Raw genomic sequence first — 26267 nt, forward strand, 5'->3', positions numbered from 1 at the left:
TCCTCTGCCAAAAGAGTTGATGTATAGACTTTTTTTTTTTGCTCCCCTCATTGTTTTGGAGAGTTACCGATATCACAAACCTGAACCAGACAGCTGTACTTGTCACTGGAAATTCAGCTAATTCCATGCAACAGGATAAGCCATAGACAAGAAAGACAGACGACTCATGGGAGAAAAGCTGGATTAATATCTATCCTGTTTAAAATCTTTTCAAATACTGGTTATATTAAAATGCTTTTAAATGGATGTTGAAAAAAATAGAAACACTTTACAAAACTAGACATTTCATCCAAACCATCGTTTTTCATCGTCATGCTCTGTAAACGTCTAACCATTATAAATACACACGCCTTCCAAAATGCTGTAGAACAGCCAGACCACAAACCTTTTGGCACGATGCACCCTTTGAAAATGTACATTGGCTATCTGACATATGTAGCAAAGAGTGACTCCTGGGAGGGACAATAAACCAGATTATGGCTCAAAGCAGAATTAGGGAATCGAACTCTTGGGATAATGGTTTTTATCCCAGCGAATGATATAGTTAGAGGGGCCCTCAGGGAAAAAAAGAAATAAAAAAAACTTTCCAATAGGAGGCATAGTATAAAATTGCATGATTAGAGGAATTAATGTTTTTCGTGGCGGTTTTTAATATCCAGATTAAGCACCCCTTCCCGCTCTGTTTTAATACAATGCCTCTACGACTCCCATGATGCAAACAGTGCCATGTAACAGGTTGCCTTCCTCTGGAGCCTGCAGAAAACGAGGACGCTTGCCTCGAATCCTTCAGTAACACCAGAGCAGGAAAAAGAGAACTAAAAAGGATTTCGAAACACTTAATAACCAATAAGTCACACAAGTGCCCTTGAAGACGTTTAATGCAACAAACGATCATAAATCATATGTAATAACAAAATGCCTCTTAACACCGTGCCCGTCCTACTGTCCCCTGTATGGTTAAGCCATACAGGCAGCAAATATTTTACAGCTGTGTATAGGAGGCTTAAAGAGGAGTCTACAATAGAGAGGGATGTTCATGCTATCAGGTAGAATTGCTATTATTTTTTTCAAGCCCCTGTTACCTTTTTCAGGAATGCCATTCTTGGCCTGTAATGCTGCCCTTGGTCCACCCGTTTGACAGTCATCGTGAGTCAAGGCAACAGCCACAAAGAAAGCAAACTGAAAACAACAAAACAATTCAAAGCCAGGTTTCCACTCAATTGCAGGGAAGCTGAAGCTGCTGCAGACTGGAGACTGGAGCACTCCCCAGTCTAGAGACTAAGGACAGCGGTGAGCAAACACTGCTCCGCCACAGCCAATCAACAAGCAGCTCCGAGGAGCTGATTTGCATGGCCGGCCGGCCTCAGCGCTTCCCACCTCTCAGCGCTAGGGGGAGCTCGCCTGCACTCACAGGCTCAGGAGTGGGGGGGAGAGGGCGTGCCTTCAGCCAATCAGGTCTTTCCAGCGTCTCAACGTTCCAAACCCGAGACATTGTTACACGCTGTGGATTGGAATGCCAACTAGTCACCTCAATTTTTGATGATATTTTAAAGGGTTTTTTTAACTTTACAGCACGTGAAAAAGATTTAATCAAAACTGTCTTTCAATCAACATATGTTGCTGATGTATAGTGATAAGAAGTTGCTTTAAAAGACAGTCTAAACAAATAAATATTTCTGCCCCTGCTTAACATTTCATTTCTAAAAAATAAACCAGCATTTTCAGTTGTTTCATAAAAAGTGCCTTTGCCAACAGTTCTGCCGAAGTGTAATAGGAAAGTATTTTTAAAATCAACATTCCTGATGGTGTTTAAATGTTGTAAGTTGTGAAAAAGTCAACATTCTTTCTGTTTACTGGAAAACATTTAAAAATATTTTCCTTGTTTAATAAAATGTTCTACTACTAGTAACAAAATGCCGCTTTGTATTTAGATCATTTTTCTTATTATTCACGTAGTACTTCTATATAAACACCACTCCACAGAAAACAAAAAAGACAAAGAGTTCCCTTAAAGAGTTCCCGGTCAAAGGGCCCAATCTGGCTCCAACTGAAGGCAAAAAGAACAGGAGTACTTGTGGCACCTTAGAGACTAACAAATTTATTAGAGCATAAGCTTTCGTGGGCTACAACCCACTTCTTCGGATGCACAACTGAAGGCAGCGGCCAAACTCCCAGTCAGTTCAGAAGCAAGGTAGGGTCCTAAATCAGCCACATACAGGGGACAACAATTAGGTTCTAAGGGCTGCAGCCTAGCGAACACTTAAAAGCATGTGAGAAACGTTACTCACGTGAGTAGTGTCATTGAGGTCAATAGATCTAATGATGTGAGTAAAGTTACTCATGTTTGGAAGACTGGAGCTTAAAATCATGAAGGGATAATGTTGATGAAATCAACAGATTTCTAGAGGCCCTGATCCTGTTACAATGCTGAATGTTTTCAACTCCACAGAAGTTAACAGGGGTTGATAGAAAGTGATCTTTGCAGGCTCAGGCTCTGAGGGCTGTGTAGGTCGCGCCTCAGGAGAGGGAAGGGAAGGAAAGGGACCCAAAAAAGAATGAGGCCAGCTGAGTACTTAGGACAAAAGAAAAAGTGCAGAGCAGTGGAGTCATAGGGACAAAACATGGGGACCCCAGGCAAAGCCCACTCCGAGATCATGTCAAGGGAGTCAGTGGATGTCACCAAGGGAATTCTGCCCACTCCAAAAAAGGCCCTACAATCACACAGAGTCTCCTCATGATTGAGCTTCCTCCTCCAGGGTTGATTGATGGGTGAATGGTGTCTGACTGACAGTACTGCAGACTGAAATCCTTCATTTATCCAGACAGGTACAATGGAGCAATGGTCACGCAAACTTCCTCATCTCTCCCAAGTGATGCGCTTCAGCCCTGATCAGGAGGGACAGCCTCTGTGGGTGAGACAGAGGAGAAACCTTGGTGCTATACGAAAACAATAATTGTGCCAGGTTTCATATCTAATACATTTCACAGAAATACCTGCCATCCATGAGGCCACATACCCCAATACATGCCACACACACACTCACCATAAATGTGCCCATACACTCACCATTCACATGTGCACTCATCCATACATATAACACATACACCAAGCACATGCACATGTATACATTCACCATAGACACAATCACTCACACCACGCCATGTGTGCATACACCCACATCCACACTGCAAAAGCATGTACATATCACACACATTAATGAATATACACTATGCACACACTCCTTTGCATGCACTCACATACATGCTACACCCCCATATACATATCATACATGCAAGTGCCAACACACCATACATGTGGATGCACCCACAAAGAGACCAAGCACATACATACACTATACACACACATGCACACCAAACAGATGCACATATACACTACACTACAGTCAAACACATCTCTCAGCATTACACTCTTTTGTGATTTCCATGACATCACGGCTCCTACACTTCAGCAAAGTACATTGGCTCTGAACTCATTGCAATGTTGTCTCTCCATTAACAGCCTAAAGGCACTAACGACCTCCTCAGTTGCATTGCAGCTCTTCGGAAGCATCTGAATGAGCAGGCTTTACTCCCATAGCCTGTCTCTACTCATGAAGCTTCCCATGGGAACTGCCTCCCTTTGGCATCTCTCCCAGCCATATGACAGTCAGCACGCTTGCTTTACAGGTGGTTTTCCTCTGGAATTCTCTGCTTCCTGCTGCTGCGTGATTTAATGATTATTAATGACATCTGTAGTTCCGCTTGCGAATGCGAGGGGAAATAGATCTCTGACTTCAGGGCATTGGCTGATTGTCACGGGGTTCAGGAGGGATTTTTTTCACCCATTTTCATCCTCTCACAATTGAATCGTCTCATTGTTGTTTTTCCGAAAGGAGTTCATCTACTGGCGATCCTCATCCGTTGACAAAAGGACAGAAAATCTAGCAGCACAGAAATCTCCTGAGGGCAATCAGCAGGAGACGGAAAGGACTTAAGAGTAGACTCATGCCTGGTCTACACCTAAAACTTAGGTCAACCTAGCTACACTGCGAAATTTCACACCCTGTGTGATATAATTAGGTCGACCTAACCCTTGGTGTAGACACAGCTAGGGCGATGGAAAAATCCTTCCGTCGACCAAGCTACCGCCTTTCGGAGAAGTGGATTACCTACATCGATGCAAAAACTCCTTCCGTTGATGCAGGAAGCATCTACTCTACAGCTCTACTCCTGCAGCGCCATGCCTGTGCCACTCCAGCCGCTACGGTGTAGACATGCCCTAAGTGAAGTGGAAGAGTAGTGAAGTTGTCTAGTCATTTCAAGGACTATAGTTAATGGAAATTGTTTGGTTTTCTCCACAGGAAGAGAGATACTTCAGGAGTGTTCTATGCCTGTAGATACGTAAATAGATAGAGCCACAAAGGAACATAGCTGCTGAAGCGCATAACTTTTAGGTGCCTTGCCACCCAGTGGAATACACAGCCCCAAGCTAGACATCCAGGCTCCCTATACCCTGCATGGAGAGAACTAGGAGCCTAAGGATGTGGTCCACAAAAGCCAGTGTGCTGAGCGGGGAGCTGCCAAGGCTAGGCAGAAGGAAATGCCAAGGAGAGCGGTGTTGCCTATGCCACGCCCCCTTAAGTGACTTAGGTGCCTACTTCTGGCCCAGCGGGAGGCATCAGTCGGGATTCCGAGCTGTGAACCCTCTTCTAGGACTAGGCACCTAAGCTGCCAATTCCCCTCTTGTAATGTTTAGCCCCATGGTTAGAGAACGCACCCAGGATTTGGAAGACGGGGGGTTAATTTCCCCCTCTGCTTCACGCGGAGAAGAGATTTGAAACTTGGGTCTCCCTCCTCCCAGGTGAGTGCCCTAATCACTAAGCTATGGGGTATTCTGGGCCATGTCTCTTTCAGCCTCCTGTTGAAGCTGTTCCACTGTAGATAAATAATTAAATGTTAATTGGCTCAGAGGAATTGGAGCCTCCCCCTTCCCTCCATGCCCTGGTGAGTCCACCAAGAGCAAGACAAGAAGTAATCGGTTTAGTTAGCAGCAAGGGAGATTTACGCTGGATATTAGAAAAAACAGTCTAACTCTACGGATAGTTCAGCTCTGGAACAGGCTGCGTAGGGAGCTTGTGGAATCCCCATCACTGGAGATTTTAAAGAACAGACTAGACAAACATTTGTCAGGGATAGTCTAGGACAGGAGTAGGCAACCTATGGCACGGGTGCCAGAGGCGGCACGCGAGCGGATTTTCAGGGGCACTCACACAGCCCAGGTCCTGGCCACTGGTCCGGGGGGCTCTGCATTTTAATTTAATTTTAAATGAAGTGTCTTAAACATTTTAAAAACTTTATTTACTTTACATACAACAATAGTTTAGTTATATATTATAGACTTATAGAAAAAGACCTTCTAAAAACGTTCAAATGTATTACTGGCACGCGAAACCTTAAATTAGAGTGAATAAATGAAGACTCGGCACACCACTTCTGAAAGGTTGCTGACCCCTGGTCTAGGCCTACTGACTCCTGCCTCAGTGCAGCAGGACTAGATGGCTGCCTGAGATCCCTTCCAGCCCTACGTTTCTATGATTTCACACCATTAAGTGCTGATCTAAGGGTCCCACTGAGGGACACAACCATCCTACTAAAGAGTTCACATTTGAAAACTGGGGCCATATGTAGCAGGAGTTCCCAAACTGGTCTGCAGATCTGCTCTGTTCCAGCAGAAACATTTCCTCACCTCATAGAAACCCAGCGCAGGACTCTTTCAGGGTTTCTAGACGTTTTCTGACTGGCAAAACTAAAATCTACATGCATCTCTGTGCCCCCCTGCATGGCTGCTTCATGTCTTCATTTGTCAGGAGTCTCTGGTGTAAATTCGGCTGAGATCAGCTTTGCAAATGACACCAAAGTCAGAGAGGTAGCAAGCACACAAGAGGTCAGAGATGAACTGCACGGAGATCTGTTGAGATTACAGCACTGTGGGCTGCTGGCAACATGAAGAGTTTCCATACTCATTATGGAGGAAGGCTAGTACTCCATAGTTAAGGTTGCAGCGGGATTTCTCTTTAAAGTCCAATTTAAATGTAAGGGTCTAAAACTAGGGAGAGGAAATAAACTACTTACACACCAAACCATTCTCTTGATTAGGCATCAACAGATAATGATATTTCCTACCTTACATTATTAAATGATGACACAATTACTCAACCGCCATTAGATCCTACTCCTTATAAAACATGTGCTTCAAAATCAGCATATGAATAAGCACCCTGAGGGGGCTGGAGCGTCCAAAGAATAGAGCCAAAATCAGGAATGGATTCAGGGCTCCATGCTGTGAGTCAGAAAAGTCCGGGCACCTCACCGAAAAGCTGCTCTTCATTTGTGGGCCAGAAAGGTTGCCCTGCTGAAGCAGAAGCATCAGAAGCAGACAGCTGACTGTCCTCTTAGATCAGATGTAAAGTGGCAGTTAACTACCAAAGACTAGAAATCAGTAAATCCTGGCCTGTGGTGGCTGGGTAGATTTTGAATATTTATGATTTGATTTTGTGTGCGAGTCTGTTGGGACTTGGGCATGAAAACAAGGGGCTAAAAGCATTGGAGGGAGCCAGGCAGAATTAAGGCAGGAACTGTGCAAGATTTCCTTCCCACTCATTGATTTTTGCCAATTTCCTTGCCACTCATTGATTTCTGCCAAGGCACAGTACTAACCTGCTGCGCTCCTGCAAATTCAGTCCAGAAACATACTTACTGGGGAAATCACTTTCTCTCCTTCTGTCTCCATTTTAGAATGGAGCCTGTTATACTTATGTAGTTACATGCTTCATAAGAGTATTGGGAAGCTACATTTTTTAGGGCCAGATTTTGCCCTGCTGGTCCACAGATCCCTGAGTAGCAGTGGCAACTGCAGATCCTGGACTCGCGAGGGCCAACAAACTGTTACCTCTGTGTGTCCACCAACGTGCCACAAGACACCACCCTTCCTCATCTCTTTTTGGCGAGGAGAGGGCAGAATGCTAGCTGTCTGGAGGCAGAATAATGCAGAGAATCCTGCCTGGGGTGAACAACTCCACACCATACCCAATGAGGCACCATGCCTTAAAGGCAAAATTGAATCCTTAATGATTGAAAAATGCTCTAGATCTTCTGACAAAATGCATAATAATAAAAACTCCACAGCAGCTTAATCCAATGAAATGCCGGGGAAAGATCTCATTAGAACCTAACTTTGTGTCATTGTCCTGATGTTAAAGTGCACTGAAATTAAAATCAATCTTGACAAATCTGTTCAGTCTATTCACATCCAACTAGTCAATTCTCCTTGCTCCCTCCCCTCTGAATGAATAGTACAATGTTTGAAAGAGGAACTCTTTTTAATTCTATTTTTTTAAGAACAAAGTATTTGTTTTTGGTTTGTAAATCACAATCTGCACTTTGCAACACCAAAAGCATGCAGTGTGTGACCCCCTTCTTATCTGAGGAATTGAGGGATAATAGAAATGAAGCAAGTAGAATGATATTGTAAGCATGTCAAGCATATACTTCAGACTGAATTTCATTATCTAGCTTTTTCACCAGTACATCTCAAAGTTCTTTATGAAGGTCAGTATCATTATCCCCATTTTACAGATGGGAAAACTGAGGCATAGAGAAGTAAGCAATTTACCCAAGCAGTCAGGGGAAGAGCTAGGACCAGAACTCACACCACCGCTGTTCCAGACTAGGTCTCGATCCGCTAGGCCATAGTGCAGAAATGAAGATGCTTCTACAGCAGCAACATAAAATCTGTGAGCAGGAAGGGGCTGTGTTTGTCTATTTCCTATCTCCCCCACAGACAGGCCTGGCAGCAGTATCGAATTAGCTTTGGTGCTGGCATAAGTGGGCACAGCGCCTGCTGACTTCACTGGGAATTGTACCTGCCTAACCAAGGCTGAATTTAAAAATCTCACTGAAACACACACATTGCAACAAACAAAGCAAAAGCAAATCATTCATTCCAACAGGGAGAGACTTTAAAAGTGATCTGGAAATGGACACAAAAGGATGGAGTTTCCACCGGATGAGTGGGATTTGGCAGGTCTGGGAGGCACATAGTAATGAAGGCACAGAACTCACTCATGGAGGTAATCAGGTCATGGTAAAATCCCTCCTTGGACTGGACATTGCATAAAGCCTTCTCTACATGGAAAAGATTTGAATCTAAGGTGTGAATTTAAACTGATATTGTTATACAACCACCCTTGTAAACACTTTTCTTCCAGTTTAAGAGTGTGTGTGTGTGTAATATCTCTATTTGTATAACGGTATAATTGGTAAAACTTTCCCATAGACAAGGCCTAAGGCTTCGTTTCAAGGAGACAGAAAAGCAAACAAGCTGGTGGGGGAGTTGTTATGCCGAGTGGTGTAGGAAGAGACTTGAGTAGCTAGGGAGTTTTCACCCCTGGTATTAAAAACAATGGTCCAGTTAAAGTCCTCTGAACAAAAAGTAAAACCTTGGAATGTATTTATCATGCACTCTCCTCTGAAGTGCAACAACAGATAGGAGTTTTGGGAACATGACACTAGAATGAGGAATCCGAGGAGGTTCAGGCTTCCGCTGTGATGTTTACACAAGGATGGGGATGGGAGGGAAACAAAGAGGAAATGGAACGTTTCGTTCTTTATTAGCATTTTATCAAAAACGGAGAAAGGGCTTTAACATCTTTAAGACTTGGTTATTAGCTCATATTACAGGAATGGTCCCCATTTACGGATGGAAACCCTACAACTGCTAGGTGGAGTGGTTAGTGTAGGCTCAAGGGAGTGCAGAGTTTGCAATCACATATTTGATCTGCCTCAGCTTTGGTCATGGTCATTTTCGTTGATCATCTGTGCATCACAATGGGAATTTAAGCTAACCTACCAACATACGGCCAGTTCCTCGGGTAATTGCTACTACTCAATTGACTTAGATGGAGGTATAACAGTTTTATACCAGCTGAAGATCTGGCCCAAAAGGTGAAAGGGCAAAAAGGTCAGTCATCTTTTTCTTACAGTTTCACTAGTGGCATATTTTGGGTCGTATTGCTCAAACACACACACAAACGTAATATTGTTAAAATGCATGCACACACTGGTCAATCACACACAAACAAAACAAAAACTGAGCTACATGGTGCCATTTTTACAGTTACTTGTCATTTTTGTATCAGTCATATTCTTTAAAGGCACACAGACACATACAAAACTCACATCACAGTAAAACAAACACAGGTGCATGGGTCATCTAACTCAGACACATGCAAGTACACACCCATACGCACCTCACATCACTCAGACATGGTCATATTTGGGTCATTTTACAGAAACCCACTCACTGATTATATCAAACATTCCTTTTCTCTATCCTTTCCCCATCCCCTAATCCCTAACTTGGGCATCCAGCACTTTTTCCTCTTTCAATACTTTTCTGCCTTTTGTTCTCTTGAGAATATTTTAGGTTTGGAAAAGAAAAAAAAGCCGGGGGAGGGGGTGAGGGGAGAAATGGTTGTGGAAATTATGACTGTGTTTCATGTGGGGAAACTTTGGCAGTTTATTGGAAAAACTATTTCCTTTAAATCAATACTTAAAAGTATCAAAGTTCACATTCCAGAATACTGGGTATGGTTTGTCTGGAAGTCTTGCAGTGAGTTTATCATGGTTAGAGTCCGTAAATACTAAGGATTAGATTTTATCGGTAAATGTCGGTAAACATTGTCCAAAGAGCCATGAATTTTGGGGGCCTACTTTTCTGAGTGCTCCCTTTGAGCCCGCTGGTAAACAGCACAGAGAGACAAGAAAGGGGTAGAAGCAGGCGAGGAAAATCACGGTTGTCCAGCAGAACAAGATAACAAAAAACCCATTCTGGAGAAAGGGAAACGAGTATAAGGCACTATGATCAAAAGAAGTTAGGCTTCTAACTTCTACTGAGGCTCCTAACTTCCATTTAAATCTTTGGAGGATTCAGCCCTTACTGTCTGTCAGGCAAGCTACTGACCCGCACTTAAAAATCTTGCGTTCATTTTTAAATGAAGATGGTTGAGCCAGAGTCCCCATTTCTGAAAGTCACAACTGCCACCGTGTATCCCCTGCACATGTAACATCAATATTATCCTCCCGATCTGATTTTCCCCTTGCCAGAATGAATTACCATCTCATAGATGAGAATTTACTCAGAGGGGAAATAGAAATAGTTGTTTGAACAATAAAACAAGCAATTCAACCCTGCTCCCCAATTCCGTCAGAGAGAAGAACCAGGCCTCTGCACTACCCTTCCAGCGGGATCTCACAGACTGTTTCACTCTCTGTCTAGTTCTCCATGGTTCTGTTGATTTCATCATTTTCCTTCCTCTCTCACTTTGCATCACTTCACTTTCCCATCCCTCACCCTGTGTTCTTTTCACACAGTTAGTCCTGCAGCCTATTGGCTGTTCCTCAATGCCTGTTCCCCGACTTCCTGTCCTGCTCCAGGGGGTCAAACTGCTGAAACGACACTTCTTTCAGGCTCCTTCTCTCTCCAGCTGCCCACTCCCAGCTGTCCAGTTCTGACTGTCACCATCCAATTGTCCATTTCCAACAGTCACTCTCAGCTCCCCAGACCCTACTGACATTCCCTGTCCCAACTGTCAGTCACTCCACATTTCCAGCTGTCCACTTCCCAACTGTCAGGAAAACCTCCAAAGCCTTCTAATCACGATATTGCCCCTCTTCTTTTATCAAAGTGAGTGTCACAGACTGACAACATCCTGGAATATTGTGGACAAAGCTGAAGTTGGCCTACAGTGTTTTGAAATCATGCTCCTTCAAACCATCACAGACACAGAGCTGCCCTGCATATTGTGTTTAAATGCTCAAAAGAGATTTGCATTTACAGATACAAATAAACTCCTGAATTGTTCCATTATCAGTTTGATGTACACATTTCCATAGGTACTGGAACTAGGGATTCTGGTGCACCCCCTGGCTTGAAGTGGTTTCCCTCATACACCGGGTTTACAGTTTGGTTCAATGGCTCTCAGCACCCCTACTATACACATTGTTCCAGCACCCCTGTACTCTTCTGCTTCTAATTATCCCCATTCCTTAATTAATTCCCTATTCACAAGTGACACCACCTGCTCCACTATGCCTACGCAAACACACTGTGCAAGATTCCCTGGACAATTATGTTCCCTTTGCTCTGGCCTGAGAGAGTGACTAATTGTATCTCCCCAGCAGGAATAGAGTTGATGTAGTGGCTCCTACATCATTTCCTTCATGTGTAAGAAAGGTCAGAGCATGTTTTGCTATGATTATCCTGAGCTGGTGGACAGTCCCACCCGAGATGCTCTAACCCAGGGGTAGGCAACCTATGGCACGCGTGCCAAAGGCAGCACGCGAGCTGATTTTCAGTGGCACTCACACTGCCTGCGTCCTGGCCACTGGTCCAGGGAGCCCTGCATTTTAATTTAATTTTAAATGAAGCTTCTTAAACATTTTAAAAACCTATTTACTTTACATACAACAATAGTTTAGTTATATTATAGACTTTTTATAGAAAGAGACCTTCTAAAAACATTACAATGTATTACTGGCACACGAAACCTTAAATTAGAGTGAATAAATGAAGACTCGGCACATCATTTCTGAGAGGTTGCCGACCCCTACTCTAACCTTTAGCAAGACCAGACTTGGAGGAAGGGAAAGCTGAGCAAAGTGACTTGCTCTCTGGTAGCCTTTCTTCTGCTGCATCGACTGGATCTCAGCTGCAACAGAAAATCTGGCCACTTATTTTATTGTAGTAGTTATGATCCGAAAAGTGACTGTAAAAACGGCAGCCTCTTACTCCACAGATCTGCTGTCTCTGTGCTAATCTACTTACTTTATTGAGTAAACTAAGTTGATTCATGTTTAGTCCTATGAGATGTGTTAGATCTGAACCACTAAAGGGAGACTGGTATGCATTTTGGTCTGGCTATGTAACTTCAACAGAATTGCCAGATAAGATGTATTTGCAAAATATTTATTATTACTGAAATGTGTGGACAGAACCCATTTTGACATTCTGATCCCAGGCGGAGTTTGCAGTAGTGGATGTTAGAAAAAATATCTTACTTGTAAATTGAAGACGTATAATATGGAATCATAGAGACACCAAAAAACAAAAGTAAACAGGAAAAAAAAATGGAGCCACATGATGCCATTTTTCCAATGACTTGTCTCTATTTGGATCAAAACATTAGAAACTGCCCCACCCCACAAAAAGTCAATTTTTGAGTCTTTCCAGGCCCCAAATGACACTATTACTATGGCAGCAAAGTTAACATGAAAGGGCAGCAGAATCTGGTAAAACAAGAGAAGGGTGAGTGTGCAGGCAGCCCTTGGGAGAGAAATGTAGGGCTCGGTGTCACAGGAGCCATACCCCTCCCATTTCATCCCAGTTACAGATAATGTGGAAGCCCCCATGAGCAGGGCTGCCCAGAGGATTCAGGGGGCCTGCGGCAAAGCAATTTCGGGGGCCCGTTCCATTAAAAAAAAGTTGCAATACTATGGAATACTATATTCTCATGGGGGCCCCTGCAGGGCCCGGGGCTAATTGACCCAATTTTCCCCCCCGGGCGACCCTGCCCACAAGCTCCCTCATTCCCCCCTCTCTCATCAGCCCGGGGCACACCTGTACATGCACGAATGTCCCTGTGTGCACAAATGTGTAAAAGCACGTGTGTGCATGCACGTACACAAACGGGTGTGTTTGCAAACATGGTTAGGGCTGTGTGGGTGGCACACAGGTGCGCTGAGCACACACACTTCGCAGGCCCGCTTGTCTGGGGGCCTGCTCTGCTCGCACCCTGCGCGTGCTGCGGGACACAGCCACGGGCTGTCACGTTGCACGCGCGCGCGGAGTACGCATGCGCAGACAGAGGCGCGCGGCCGGCGGGACGCTGTTGAAGGCGGAGTCGCCCCCAAATACCCTGCCTCGCGCGACGTCCTCCCATGAGCCCCGGCACCGCCACACCCCGCGCAGTCGGTCCCTCCGTCCCGCCCAAATATACACGGCCGAGACCCAATAGGCGGCAACGCTGTCACGTGATGGGGCTGGGTCGCGGAGGGGAAGGGCGATCATGTGACGAAGCGCAGGCGGCGGCGGATAGGGCAGCACAGTCACGTGGCGGGGGCGAGCGGAGGCCCGCCCCCGCGGTCACGTGTCTCTTTCCGGGCGGCGGCAGCTGCGGCCCGCGAGGCGCATGTGCAGGCGCCCGCGCCGAGGGGGCCGTTGGGCTGCAGCTGCGGCGCGGGGCGGCCGCTCCCTGGCAGTCTTCGCTAAGATGGCGGACTTCCTGCCGTCCCGCTCCGCGCTGTCGGGCTGCTTCCCCGGCTGCCTGCTGACCAGCACCGAGGCCGAGCAGCAGCGCAAGTCCAAGGAGATCGACAAGTGCCTGAACCGCGAGAAGACCTACGTGAAGCGCCTCGTCAAGATCCTGCTGCTGGGCGCGGGCGAGAGCGGCAAGTCCACCTTCCTCAAGCAGATGCGGATCATCCACGGGCAGGACTGGGACCGGACGGCCCGCGAGGAGTTCCGCGCCACCATCTACAGCAACGTGATCAAAGGTGGGCGCGGGGCCGCGGCCGCGGGGCCGGGAGAGGGGGCGGGGCTGGGGACCGGCGACCGGCCTCCCGGGACGCTGGCCTGGGGTCGGCACTAGTGTCCGATGGCGGGAGGGGGAAGGTCTGAGGGGCGGCCGAGAGAGAGCGCGCGGGGGGAGTGGGCCTTGGGGGGGAGGGGACGAGAGAGGGGGTATGGCCCCCCAGGCGAGGGAGGTGTAGGGGGGAGAGGCAACGAGCCGGGAGAGGTGAGTGTGTGGGGCGGCGGAGGGGCGAAGTAATTGGTCTCCAGGTGTGGGGGGGAGAGAGCGCGCGCGGGGCTGTGCCGGTGGGGTGGGGGGGGAGGAGAGAAAGCATGGGCGGATTTGGCCCCTGAGGAAGGAAGGTGGGGGTAAGAGAGGATGGTGTGGGGAGGCATGGCCTCAGGGAGGGGGGTCTTGAAAGCACGAGGTGGGGGGGGGGCAAGAGAGCATGGATGGTGGGTGGGGCATAGCCGGGGGGGGGGGAGTGAGAGCATTGGAGTGGGTGGGGCACAGAAACCCCACCTTCTCCGGGGGTCACGAAGAGCCTTTACTAGACTATTACCTTCCTCAGACTTGTCCAAGCAGCAGCCCTGTCTCTTACCATCTGATCATTTGCTGCCTGCTCGGCTTGGTTTTATTTCAATCACTTCACACTTTTATACAACCCAGCACTAGTTTATGCAATAACCACTGAGGGGAGAGTCTCCGGGCTGGCGGGCCACCCTACAGGAAGCAGAGGTAGCCTGGGCTGTAACCAGTGACGTACAGTGCTCTCTGATGTGAGGCTCAGTATTGAGGGATTCTAGCTTATTGTGGAGTAGTTCCCTAGCTTTGTTCATGCAAAACACATACAAAAAAATTCATTCCGACATATTTCAGCTTCACCACTTCCTAGTAAGGTGTCCCAGTGTGGAAAGGAGGAAACAGTGCACTTGAAAGTTTATATATCTATATATCTATATATAAAATGAGGTGTCCTGTGTTTGTGGAGAGGGATTTGCATATCAAATTGATTTAGTAGAAGCTGCATTGCCATAAATGTGGAAACTTAGACTGAACTAGTTGTTAAGAGAAGCCCACATATTCATCCTGCTCTGTGCTCCCTCCAGAACCAGAGTGCCATAACTGAGATGTGCATGAGTTTATCCGATTGCTGTCATCCTTTTATCTTTTTCTTACCCAAGCCCCTCTAAACTTTTATCTTCACTCATCTCATTCTCAGATTAGACTATAAAGTTTTCAAGGCAACAGGGATAAGATTTTCAAAATATATAAGTGATTTAGGAGTCTTAAATCCCATTTTCTAAGTGTGCCTGTGATTTAGGAGTTAAGTTCCATTGACTTTCAGTAAAACTAGACTATAAGCCTAAAAGTCACCCTTGGAAAAAGGGACCTAGACTCTTAAATTAATTACTCAGTTGAAAATTTTACCCCTAGTCTTTGTTCCATTGAGTGCCTAGTATGTGTTCAGGAGCTGCAAAATCTAAATAATAATGCTTTCCCTTACCCTGAGCAAATATGTATTGGGCAGATGCTCGGGGCAGAGTTCTGTTTGTAAATTCAGGTTGTTCTGCTGTAAAACAGTATGCAAATAAGGGCTGCAGTTTAATCTTCTAATACTTTAATTTTCTTTTCATTTGCCAATCTGGAGGGTATGGTTAAGTGTTACCTGAAGAGAATGAACATTTTAAAAATAGTTTGTATATCCCCCTCATGATAAAATCAGACATTTTTCTTATAGAAGTGGTTCTCACATCAAGATATTTTGATCCCATGTGCCTGTCCTGTACTTGCGTCACCATGCTGATTTCCTCTTTTCAGACTTTCTCCTATCTATCAGTAAATCTGATGGTAGCATTAATCCCTCAGTCATGTTATTTTTTAGTAATACTGTGTAGATAGATTTTAAAAGGTCAAATATTAAACTAGTTTAAATTGCTTAGTTCTCTTTTCTTTAAGAATTCATCAGGGTAAAAAGTCAGAGTAGGGAAGTAGTGTGTGTGTAATGGCACTAACCATGATTAGTTGTTATATAGACTTACTCTGATTTGATTATCTTTAAGAACAGAAATCTACATTTTATGAAGTGTTGATTAATGTCACATTGGTAAACGTGTTGACTAACAGTATCTCTGAAATCTATAATTTCAGTGTTGCTACTGTCCTAAGTCATAACTAAAGGAGGTTTTGGAACAAATTGATACATTAAACTGTAATGAGTCACCAGGACCAAATGGTATTCACCCAAGAGTTCTGAAGGAACTCAGATGTGAAATTATAAACTACTAATTGTGGTATGTATTGTTTACATCAGCCTCAGATGGCTGGAGGATAGGTAATGTAATGCCAATTTTTAAAAAAGGCTCCAGAGGCGATCCTGGCAATTAAAGGCCTGTAAGCCTGACTTCAGTACCAGGCATATCGGCTGTAGTAAAGAACAGAATTATCAGATATATAGATGACTCTTCCTCAACATATTGTGTTCATCACGGCTTTTGTAAAGGGAAATCATACCTCACCGCTCTATTAGAATTCTTGAAGGGAGTCAAAAAGCATATGGACAAGAGTGATCAAGTTGATATAATGTCCTTGGATTTTTCAGAAAGCCTTTGACAATGTTCCATACCAAAGGCTCTCAAGCAAAGTAATTTGTCATGAGATGAGGGATGGTCCTCTCAGGATCAATAACTGGCTAAAAGATAGGAAACAAAGGGTAGGTATAAATGGTCAGTTTTCACAATGGACATAGGTAAATAGTGGGGACCCTCAAGGATCTGTACTGGGGCCAATGCTGGTTAACATATTCATAAATTGTCTGGAAAAGGGAGTAAACAGTGAGGTGGCAAAATTTGCAGATGATACAAATTTACTCAAGATAGTTACATCCAAAGCTGACTGCAGAGAGTTACAAAGCGATCTCATTAAACTGGGTGACTGGGCAAGGAAGTGCAGATGAAATTTAGTGTTGAGTACAAAGTAATGCATGGTGGAAAACATAATCCCAATTATACGTAGAAAATTATGGGATCTATCTTACCTGTTATCATTCAAGGAAGAGATCTTGGAGTCCTCATGGTTAGGTCTCTGAAAGCATCTGTACAGCAGCAATTGAAAAAACTAGCAATGTTAGGAACCATTAGGAAAGAGATAAGACACAATATCATAATGCCACTGTATAAATCCATGGTACCCCGACACCTTGAATACTGCATGCAGTTCTGGTTGCCCCATCTCAAAAAATGTATTGGAACTGGAAAAGATATACAGAAGGACAACAGAACTTACTAGGGCTATGGAACAGCTTCCATATTAGGAGAAATTAAAAAATTGGGACTGTTCAGTTTGGAAAAGAGCCAACTGAGGAGGGATGCGATAGAGGTCTATAAAATCATGAATGGTGTGGAGAAAACGAATAAGGACATATTACTGTATTTACCTCTTCACATAACACAAGAACCAAAGGTCACCCGGTGAAATTAATAGTCAGCAGGTTTAAAACAAGCATAAGGAAGTACTTCACACAGCCCACAGTCAACCTGTAGAACTCCTTTTCAGTGGATGTTGTGAAGGCCAAAAGTATAATTGGGTACAAAAAAAGAATTCGATAAATTCATGGAGGATAGGTCTATCAGTGGCTGTTAGCTAAGATGATGAGCGACGCAACTCCATGCTCGGGGTGTCCCTAACCCTCTGACTTCCAGAATCTGGAACTGGACAACAGAGGGTGGATTATTGTTCTGTTCTTATAATTGTTCTGTTCTTTCTCTCCAAAGCATCTGGCATTCGCCACTGTTGCAAGACAGGATATTGTCCTACATGGGCCATTGGTCTGACCCATATGGCCATTCTTATGTTCTTATCTAACAAGTATAATACAATATATGGAAACAAGGAGATGCCTTAAAGCAGGACACTAGAGACTTCATTGTATTCTAAAATGGTGCTTAGCATAACTAATTTATAGGCCTGAAATCTTGGGCTCTTGCCAGGTAAAGTCAACTGCCATAAACTGGCTTCAGAGTTTTGACAAGTGACAAATAGGCCTTGTAAAGTGACGAAGTGAGTGAAGTAATATATTTTACTGGACCAACGTCTGTTGGTGAGAGAGACAAGCTTTAAAGCTTATACAGAGCTCAGGTCTGAGAAACTAACTCCTTGTCATTTGTGTCTCTCTGACTGAAGTTGGTCCAATAAAAGATGTTACCTCACCCAAGTTGTCTCTAATATCCTGGGACCAACATGGCTACAAAGCTGCATACAAATAGGCCTTGTGACATTTTTAATTTGCCAGCTCAGATTGCTTACTCTGTCGTTTAGAATATTATTTACGATCCATACTAGTCATAATAAAAGATAAAAAATCCTTGTAATATGAACCTTACAATATTGCTGGTTCTGTTCTTCATAAGGATCTTAATTTTCTGATTGCAGATATTGACAGCTTTCATATTATCCTGAGATACAGAGCATTAATAGCTAGGATCCCAGCCCTGCAAATATTTACACATCATGCATATGGTTACATGTGTGTTTAAGTCTTTGCAAGTTCAGGGCCTAGTGTAATATAACTAGACATGGCAGATATTGAAAGTATCTAATCATGGCACTTTTCCATTTTTTTTCAAGGTGTGAGAGTCCTCGTAGATGCTCGAGAGAAACTTCATATTCCCTGGGGAAATCCTGACAACCAGAATAATGGGGATAAGATGATGGCTTTTGATACTCGGTCAACAATGGTGGCACAAGGGATGGTGGAGACTCAGGTTTTTTTACAGTACCTTCCAGCAATAAAATCACTGTGGGCAGATAATGGAATCCAGCATGCCTATGACAGACGCAGAGAATTCCAACTGGTAAGCTGTGGCTTTCTTAATACTGTCAATAAAATCTGTATGATGTATTGTTCCTGTATCATTTTTCAGTAAACACTAATTTAAATCTGCCTCCTTCAGGCTGTTATCGTTGATGTATAATGTATATCATGAGGCCTACCTAAAATACTAGCCCGTGGAATTGCAGATTAGTTATAGCTTTTACTTTTAACCAAGAAAGACAGATCGAGCTGAAACAAAACATAAGGAAGTATTAATCCCCACTTTGCAGATGACAGAGGCGAAGTTCAGTAAGGTTGACTTGCCGTCATGCTCTGAGTCTGTAGCCGACCTAGAATTGAATCTAGATGGTTTGTCTCATTCCAATGCCTTAACTGCAAGACCATTCTTCATCTTTGGTGCATTGAAACTTTTTAAAAACTATGTGGAGGAGAGAATTAATACCTAGTATTTTATGTGATTATTCTTCCTTTAAAAAAAAAAAAGTGGTGTTATACACTTGATTTTTATTAGAAAAAGGGTTTTTAAACCACTCTTCTCTATTCCAATCTGAGAAATCTTGCAAGCATTCCCTCTGTACATTTCCTGATTCATTTCATGAGTGTTGTTTTCACGTGATCAGCTATTTTGTTTTGTTGGAGTTCAGTTGGAGATATGGACTTCTAGTTGAATAGCTTGATTCTAGGATGGGTAGGTGTTTGTGTGGGATGGCAAAAGAAACACAGGGTGATTAACCCATTGGAAGTTGCATTTTTAATGTAAGTGATATGGAAGAGAGACAAAATTGTCATTGTGTCTTTAAACGAGGAAAAGCCCGGTTCTGACTGAAAATCAAACTCTAGCATAGAATAACATTAAGGTGATTTTCCTAAATAGTAGAAGTTCTGATATAATTTACAAATAAAAATTGTGCATTTGTAACCTTGATCCCTTCTAAAATACAACTTAGTATGCAGGTGAATTTGCCTAGTGTTGCATGCTTAGTAACAATGGGCTTCCATGTCTTCACTTGCTAAGTAATGACTGTAGTTGAGATTGCATTGTGTAATTCTCTGATTAGTTTTATTTGACTTCAGGGGATTTGGATTTTCAGATTCACTACACATTATGTAAGTAGTTGACCATGCATACTCACTAGACACCAAGTTTAAGGACTAGCCAATCTTTTACTCTCTCAGCCAAATTTAACGGTTCCTCTCCCTCGTTGATTAAAAAATAAGTAAAAATCAAAATTTAAGCTCAGACATCTATAAAATTTGACTTTTAAAAGTTCCCTCTTAACACTAAAATGAGATAGCCAGGTGGAACTTTTATCAGAACCATAAATGTGTAGTTTTAGAAGGGAAATTTGGAATGTATAATACTTTAAATTGCAAGCACGATTTGATTTTTGGCTCATCTCTAGTGGAATAAATTTAGAGGAAAGAAGATATGTTAACCCATCAATTTCATTCTTTTACACCAAGTTTCTCTTGTTACTATTGTGCTTTTTAAGTATTCGCTTTTTGTATTATATTGATTGGTATATAAAAAGTTAAACCACTTCAGTCTTGGATACAGGAACTCTGTATTTAACTCTTTGTTTAGTATATCTCAGGTGACAAAGTTCTGCTACCTACACTGATATTGTGAAACAAAATGAAAATTCAAAGTTAAAGCTGATGCTGTTGGACTAGCCTGTGACAGTGAACTGTTGCAGTACATAGGAATGTCAGAGCTTGCACTCTTTGGCCGCTACTGTAGGTAGATTAAGGCTGACATTTTCTTAACTTGATTTTTCACTTGCAGTCTTGTTACAATTTAAAATACACAAACCTAGATTGTTAATTTCATAGTCTTACCTCAAATATGGGAGTTATTTTTATGAACAATAGACCATGATGTCTCCTAAGCTTTTATGGGTTATTGTATACACTGATTTAACATAAGCTGTGAAAATACTGTTATAAATATGTATTGGCCTGAGGCTAGACTGGCTTCTAGAGAACATAAATTGGGTGAGTATTCAGGCAGTAGGAATATTGTGAACCAGCTTAGTAGCAATGTCATATGAGACTAATTCCTGGCAAATGTGCTGTCTATGTTATCAAGATGTTGGACTGTTGCTGAGGCAAGTGTGATTGGCTGTAAAGGGAGTCTGGTCCAACACAGGAAGTTGAAGTGAAACATGGCTTTACCTTCAGAAAGAATTATAAAGGAGTAAAAGTTTTACCAGTGCTCGGGATTCTCTTCTGGTGTGGAGATGATATTCCTGATAAAGTATTTACTATATATCTATAGATATCTATATCTAGATATAGATATCTAGATATTTTTAAAAAAATAATGAATATGCTCAGTCCTTTAGAGCAAATAGTTCATCTTGAAAACCTTTCATGGAAAATCTTTTCATTAGTCACACTTGGTGTTTTTAATCAGTCTTTAAGCTGAAGAACTCCTCTCCTTTGCTATCTTCATGTCTTCCTTAGTCCATCAAGTACGCTTTGACGACAGTTGTGACCTATGCACAGTTTTGTTTTGAGTAGGAGCTAGAGTAGGTGCACTCTTCTAAAAGTCACCAGAAAGACTGATTAAACTGTCCCCAATTAGATTCTGTATGAATGTACATCTGTTAAAGAGGCTACATTTCTGGCCTAACCATCTGTATTTTTAAAAGTAAGTTATAGCAACTGCCTTGACTGAATTAAGACTTCAAACTTTTGTTTATACTTGTATTGCTTATTGCCAAAGTTACTTAAAAAAATCTCATTCCAGGGTGTGTATGCCAAGTTGTAAATGAGAACCTAGCTAAATATCACCATATTGAGTGCAATGTGTGTGTAATCATAAAAGGAGACATGGTTCTTGCCTCAGGATCAAGATCAGCTCTGTCATGTACCAATGGATGATATGCCAGTTTGGTAAAGTACAGGGTTTTTGATGTCATTGCTGAAAGGCTTCGTAGAGGTCTTTTTAGTGGGTTTGATTAAGAGGAAGGTTGTTCAAGCATGTGGCATGGTGTGGGAGAAACATATGGAAGGGTTGCATAGGAGGGAGTCTCAGGAGTAACTAAGGCAGTGGGAGGGAGAATATGAAGACATGAATAGAGAGGTAGACAGATGAGTTGTGCAAGGCCTTGGAAGTAAGGACTAGAAACTTGAACTTGATGGGAGTGCAGGATGAGATGCATACAAGAAAAATTTGCACTTGCCCAGGCCTTGTTCACCTCACAATTTGACAAAGGCTGTTGTGGGGGGATGATGTGACGCCGCTGGAAGAGTTGGATTTTTGGAGATGTAGAAGTAATGACAGGATTTGGTGAAAGTGGAGGAGAAAGGAGTGGAATATGACATTTTTGAGGTACTGTAGTGAAAGTTTAAAGGTCACAGACAAAGTTTTCAAGAGAAGATGAGGTTCAGTTTTCATTGCCCTGAATTTGAGGTTGTATAGGAACAACAGTTAGGTGGAGATGTTGCAGGTGTAGTTGAGAGACTGGACAGAAGGAAAAAGGTTAATGAATAAGAATGGAGTCATCTGTGTGGACATAGTAAACTGGAACTATGGGAATGGATGAAATTTGTGTGCATGAAGGCAGAAGAAAACCAGCTGAGAGCAGAGCAGTGAAGGAAATGAAGTGAGTGAAAGCAGTGAAGATTGCCCAAAGAAAAGAGTGGAGGGGAGAGATCAACTGATTTAAGTGACAGAATATGGAGGGTGAGTACTGAGAAGAAAGGCAGGTTGAGAATGTTATACGAGGTACACCTCAAACTTGTTTGCAACAGTAGAAGAGCTCTTAGGAGAGAGCATTGAGTTTGTCCTTATAACAAATTGATGAAACCTGGGGGAAGGAAGGTTTTGAGGAGAGAATTAGAGCTAGAGATGGGAGCATGGCATTGAAGAATCAACCTCATAGCAGTGCTGGTGGGATGCTAAAACTCAGTTGCAGCTTCTTAATAAGAGGCAGGGTTACTCTGTGGAACTGATGATTTCTAATCCCTGCTTTGCCACTAATTGTTTTGAGCAAACCATTAACTGGGGTTTCTCAAGCTGCAAAATGGGGATGTTACTTGCCTACTTCAGAGGTGCTTATGAAGATCCATCAGTTAACCGTGCTTTGAAGATGGAAAGAGCTATGTAACACTTTTATAATGACTAATTATCCTTCAAACAAAAAAATTCATTTAAAAACCAATTCAGGCTGTTCAAGTGATTAATCCACTAACAGTTTATAAAGCCAGGAATTTCCTAGTTAACTTCTCAGCCATTCCTTGCCTTCATCACGTTCCCTTCCCACATCCACCGCACTCATGCCACCTCTTCCCTCTGCTCAGACCGTGCAATGCTAACTGACCACAATCACTGGCTGTTGAGAGAACCCACAACATCCCACATTTCTATCACCTAATAAATATTACAAACTTCTAAGCCAATACATTCTATTCTAAACTGTTCCCTCTGTCTACCTGAGTCATGTTGGAAAACATAACCAGCTAAAATCTGCCATATACATGAACAATCTCCTTCAATGCAATACCAAGTCAACATTCCAATCAGTTACAAAACCTCCCTTTGTAACCACTCCACGTGGAGGGAGTGAAATTTGCAGTGTTTTGTGTGGAGGTGGAGGGAGGAAGCATGTGTTTTTGTGGGTGGTAGATGTGGAAGAGGTAATGTGGAGAAAGTGAAATTACAGTTACAGATTTCAAGTGGTGGCTGACAGTTTAAATAGGGATTTCCTTGCTTTTATGCTTGTGTTGGTGGAATATTGGCTTGTTCAATTTAAACTGTTTGCTCGTTTGAGGGGTGGGGGAGCTCTCTTCAAAGTTACTGGCAGCTGAAGAGGAAACTTCTAGTGCCAGTGTTGTCTTGCTTTTATTACTGAGGAAGGTGCTTCTGTGCAAGAACACAGGTGGGAGAAGAGGGAGTGTTAGTGCATGCTAGTAGAAGGATCCCAGGGCAGGTTAAGGGAAAAGCAAGCTCCCAGCATGGTGGAGAAGTACTCTGGTAGGAGTATCTCCAGGCAGGATTTCCTTCTAGGATTTTCCCACTTTTTTGTGACATAGGCAGGACAAAGCTGAAAACTCAACTTTTCAGTCCCGTCATTACTTTGACTCAGATTTTAAAGGATTTGCATCAAGTGAAAAAACTTTGAGATGGATTTAGTTTTGGTATCAGCACTTCATGAGGTATCCTTTCCCCATTTTGCATACTTTGAGTGACTATTCATCAACACATCCCTTAATAATCTGGAGATATGATTTTTTGCTCTACTTGTGATTTACAGGGATTGGTAGTGGTAGGGCTAAACAGTTTTAAGTGCATGGATGCAGTAATTCCACCTTGGTCTGTGGAGTCACCATTTACAGAGAACTGCAGCTAATACCAGTGTTGAAACAGGGTGGAAACAACTGGATATGCATTTTACCTCTGGATTCCTGTTTACTTGTGGCATTGCCTCTAAGCGAGATCAGATTACAGTATAGAAAACCGGAAAAGGCGTGTTCAGTTAGAATCTTTCTTGCTAGTTTTGCTAGTGTTTCTCTGTAGCTTTACATGTTGCAAAGGAGAGGGGAAAATCTTATGGGATATTGTCCACACTGAGTTCTCTGCCTGATTCAGCTTATTATGAGGAGATAAAATGGTACAAGTAGTCCTGATTCCAGATAGGCTTCTCTCTGGAAGGAGTGAGTCCCTAAATGGCCTGATGAGAGTAGTGAACAGAACTTATGTAACTATTTTTTATGGGACTGGGTTGCTGAAGAGATTGGTATTGAGATAAGTAACCTCTCTCCTCAATGTCACTGGCTTGGAAGTTGGTCCAATAAGATATTACTTCACTTTCCTTTTCCCTCTAATATCTTGGGACCAGGGACATTGCCATTTATGCTACCCATGTTGGGGGTAGGGTGGCAGTAAAGATTGCATTGCCTATAATTTTGTGAAGTGGGGGAGACAATCCACTTCCAAATTGTCTTTCACAATGTCTTTCAGATCTTCAGAAGAGTTTTAAAGTTCTTGAGAATTTGCTATGTATTCTCCCTCTTTAAAAACAAATGGTTGACTTTAAAATATCACAATTTGATTTTGATTATAGGACTTCACATTTGGGTTAAGTCTAGTTTTAGACAATATGAAGAGGCCTGAATTCCTATATTAGAGTATTCTGGGCCTCTGGCCACAAATATTGGCAATTCTCCAGGCCTCTTAATTTCTGTGGGTATATCTACGGCACAATATCTGCAGTGCTGCAATTACACTACGATGGTGTAGACCCTTACTCTAGTAACAGGGTTTTTTTCCATAGCTGTAGTAAATCCACCTCCTTAAGGTGGTAGCTAGATTGATGCAATACTTCTTTTGTCGACTTAGCGGTGTTAAGTCGACATAACTATATCTCACAGAGCATGAAATTTTTCACTGCCCCGAGTGACATAACCAGGTCAACTAAGTTTTAAGCATAGACTAGGCTTATGCAAACAACTAGATACTCTGATTTTTATAACACTTTTATTGATCTGAATAATCTTCATTCCAGTGATACTTCATGCTAATTTAAGTGCCAGCTCTCCTCATTTTCCAAAATGGGGCTAGTTTCCCTTTCAGACATACAAGTTCTGCAGTAACTCCATTCTGGCTCTGCATTCCTCCCTTATCCAGCATTCTTTCCTCCTTGCTTATGACTTGTTTCTACTTTGCAATTACTTTAAATTTTGTAGCTGAGTCCTGGTGTGGTATAGCGCATTGATCTCCTAGTGAGAGTTGGTTTTGTTTGCATTGTAGAGCAGTTTGTTCTGCAACACATTTCCAAAACACGTAGAAAATAAATTTCATGCTGCAAGTTGGTAGGCTGTGTTCTGAGCAAGCAATAGTGTGCTCCTGGTGGCCTTGTTAGTCTTGTATGCTGCCTCTTGTGGTTGCAATTCTGTATCTAGCCAGTGATGTAAAGTCTGTTCAGTGTGGTTTGTATTTACACCTAGTAGTTGTTTCCTTCTGATGCATTTGTTCCTTTTGTAAAGGCAGCTGATAAAATGGTTCACATGCAGTTTGGGATTTATTAAATTTGGTAGGTATGGACTGGGTATCCAGAATGTTGCAGTTGGCATGCTGCTTCTACACTTGGGAGATGCAAACTCTTCCCAATTGAGAACACCACTGGCAGCTTGCCAGGGGAAGACATTTAATTTGCATATGCGGACTACTTTATAGGGCGTGGTAAATTTCATGGGGAGAAGGATGGCCCAGTGGTTGGGGCACTGGCCTGGGATGTGGGGAGACCCAGGTTTAATTCCCTGCTCTGTCACAAACTTCCTGTATCACCGTAGACAAATCACTTAGCCTCTTTGTGCCTTAGTTCCCCATCTGTAAAATGGGGTTTCTGGAGAGGAGACAGGCTCCACCGAGATAAAATCGCCACCCATTGGAACATCCTGGAAAATGACACGCCTACAACCAAGTCAGTCACGGATACATTTCCTACAATCTCTTTAATTCAAAAGAAATCTAACCAATATCTGTTTGTTTTATTAATAAACTAAAAAATGTCATCATAGCCCAGTGATATGACACCAAGTGGTAATTAGGAGACTAGGTTTTAATCCTGACTGTGCCATTGATGAGCAGTGTGCTTCTGGGCAAGTCACTTGATCAATCTTTTTAGATTCTCTTAGCATTTTGTCAGAGAGAAGTGAGAAGCACCAAAAAGTTAGACTTGTTATAAAGTCATCCTTGTTAAATTTGGTTATAGAAATGAAATTTGACTGTCCTCTTGATTCTGTGTATATCTGTGCAATGGTCAAAAAGCCTGGTCTGAAAGGAAAGGTTTTTTTAA

General features: G+C 42.9%; 2 protein-coding genes across 7 annotated transcripts in view; one reads left to right on the forward strand and one right to left on the reverse strand.

Annotated features, from left to right (window-relative positions):
• The window catches only part of RGS9 (regulator of G protein signaling 9), a 71690-nt gene extending 70400 nt beyond the window's left edge, over nt 1-1290 (reverse strand). For both annotated transcript variants that reach the window (XR_010591921.1, XM_008167627.4), the window contains exon 1: nt 1083-1290. Coding sequence is in view for 1 of the 2 variants with exons in the window: in XM_008167627.4 (XP_008165849.2) it covers nt 1083-1145 (63 nt within the window). In the remaining variant the exon portion in view is untranslated. The remainder of the gene's footprint in view (nt 1-1082) is intronic.
• Nucleotides 1291-7971: 6681 nt separating this feature from the next.
• Nucleotides 7972-26267, forward strand: part of GNA13 (G protein subunit alpha 13) — an 83568-nt gene continuing 65272 nt past the window's right edge. For all 5 annotated transcript variants that reach the window (XM_065563665.1, XM_065563666.1, XM_065563667.1 and 2 more), the window contains exons 1-2: nt 7972-13611; nt 18255-18481. In XM_065563665.1, the coding sequence (XP_065419737.1) occupies nt 13248-13611; nt 18255-18481 (591 nt within the window). In that variant the 5' untranslated portion in view covers nt 7972-13247. The remainder of the gene's footprint in view (nt 13612-18254; nt 18482-26267) is intronic.

The sequence above is a fragment of the Chrysemys picta genome, chromosome 12 (assembly GCF_011386835.1).
Source record: "Chrysemys picta bellii isolate R12L10 chromosome 12, ASM1138683v2, whole genome shotgun sequence".
NCBI classification, from domain to species: domain Eukaryota; kingdom Metazoa; phylum Chordata; order Testudines; family Emydidae; genus Chrysemys; species Chrysemys picta.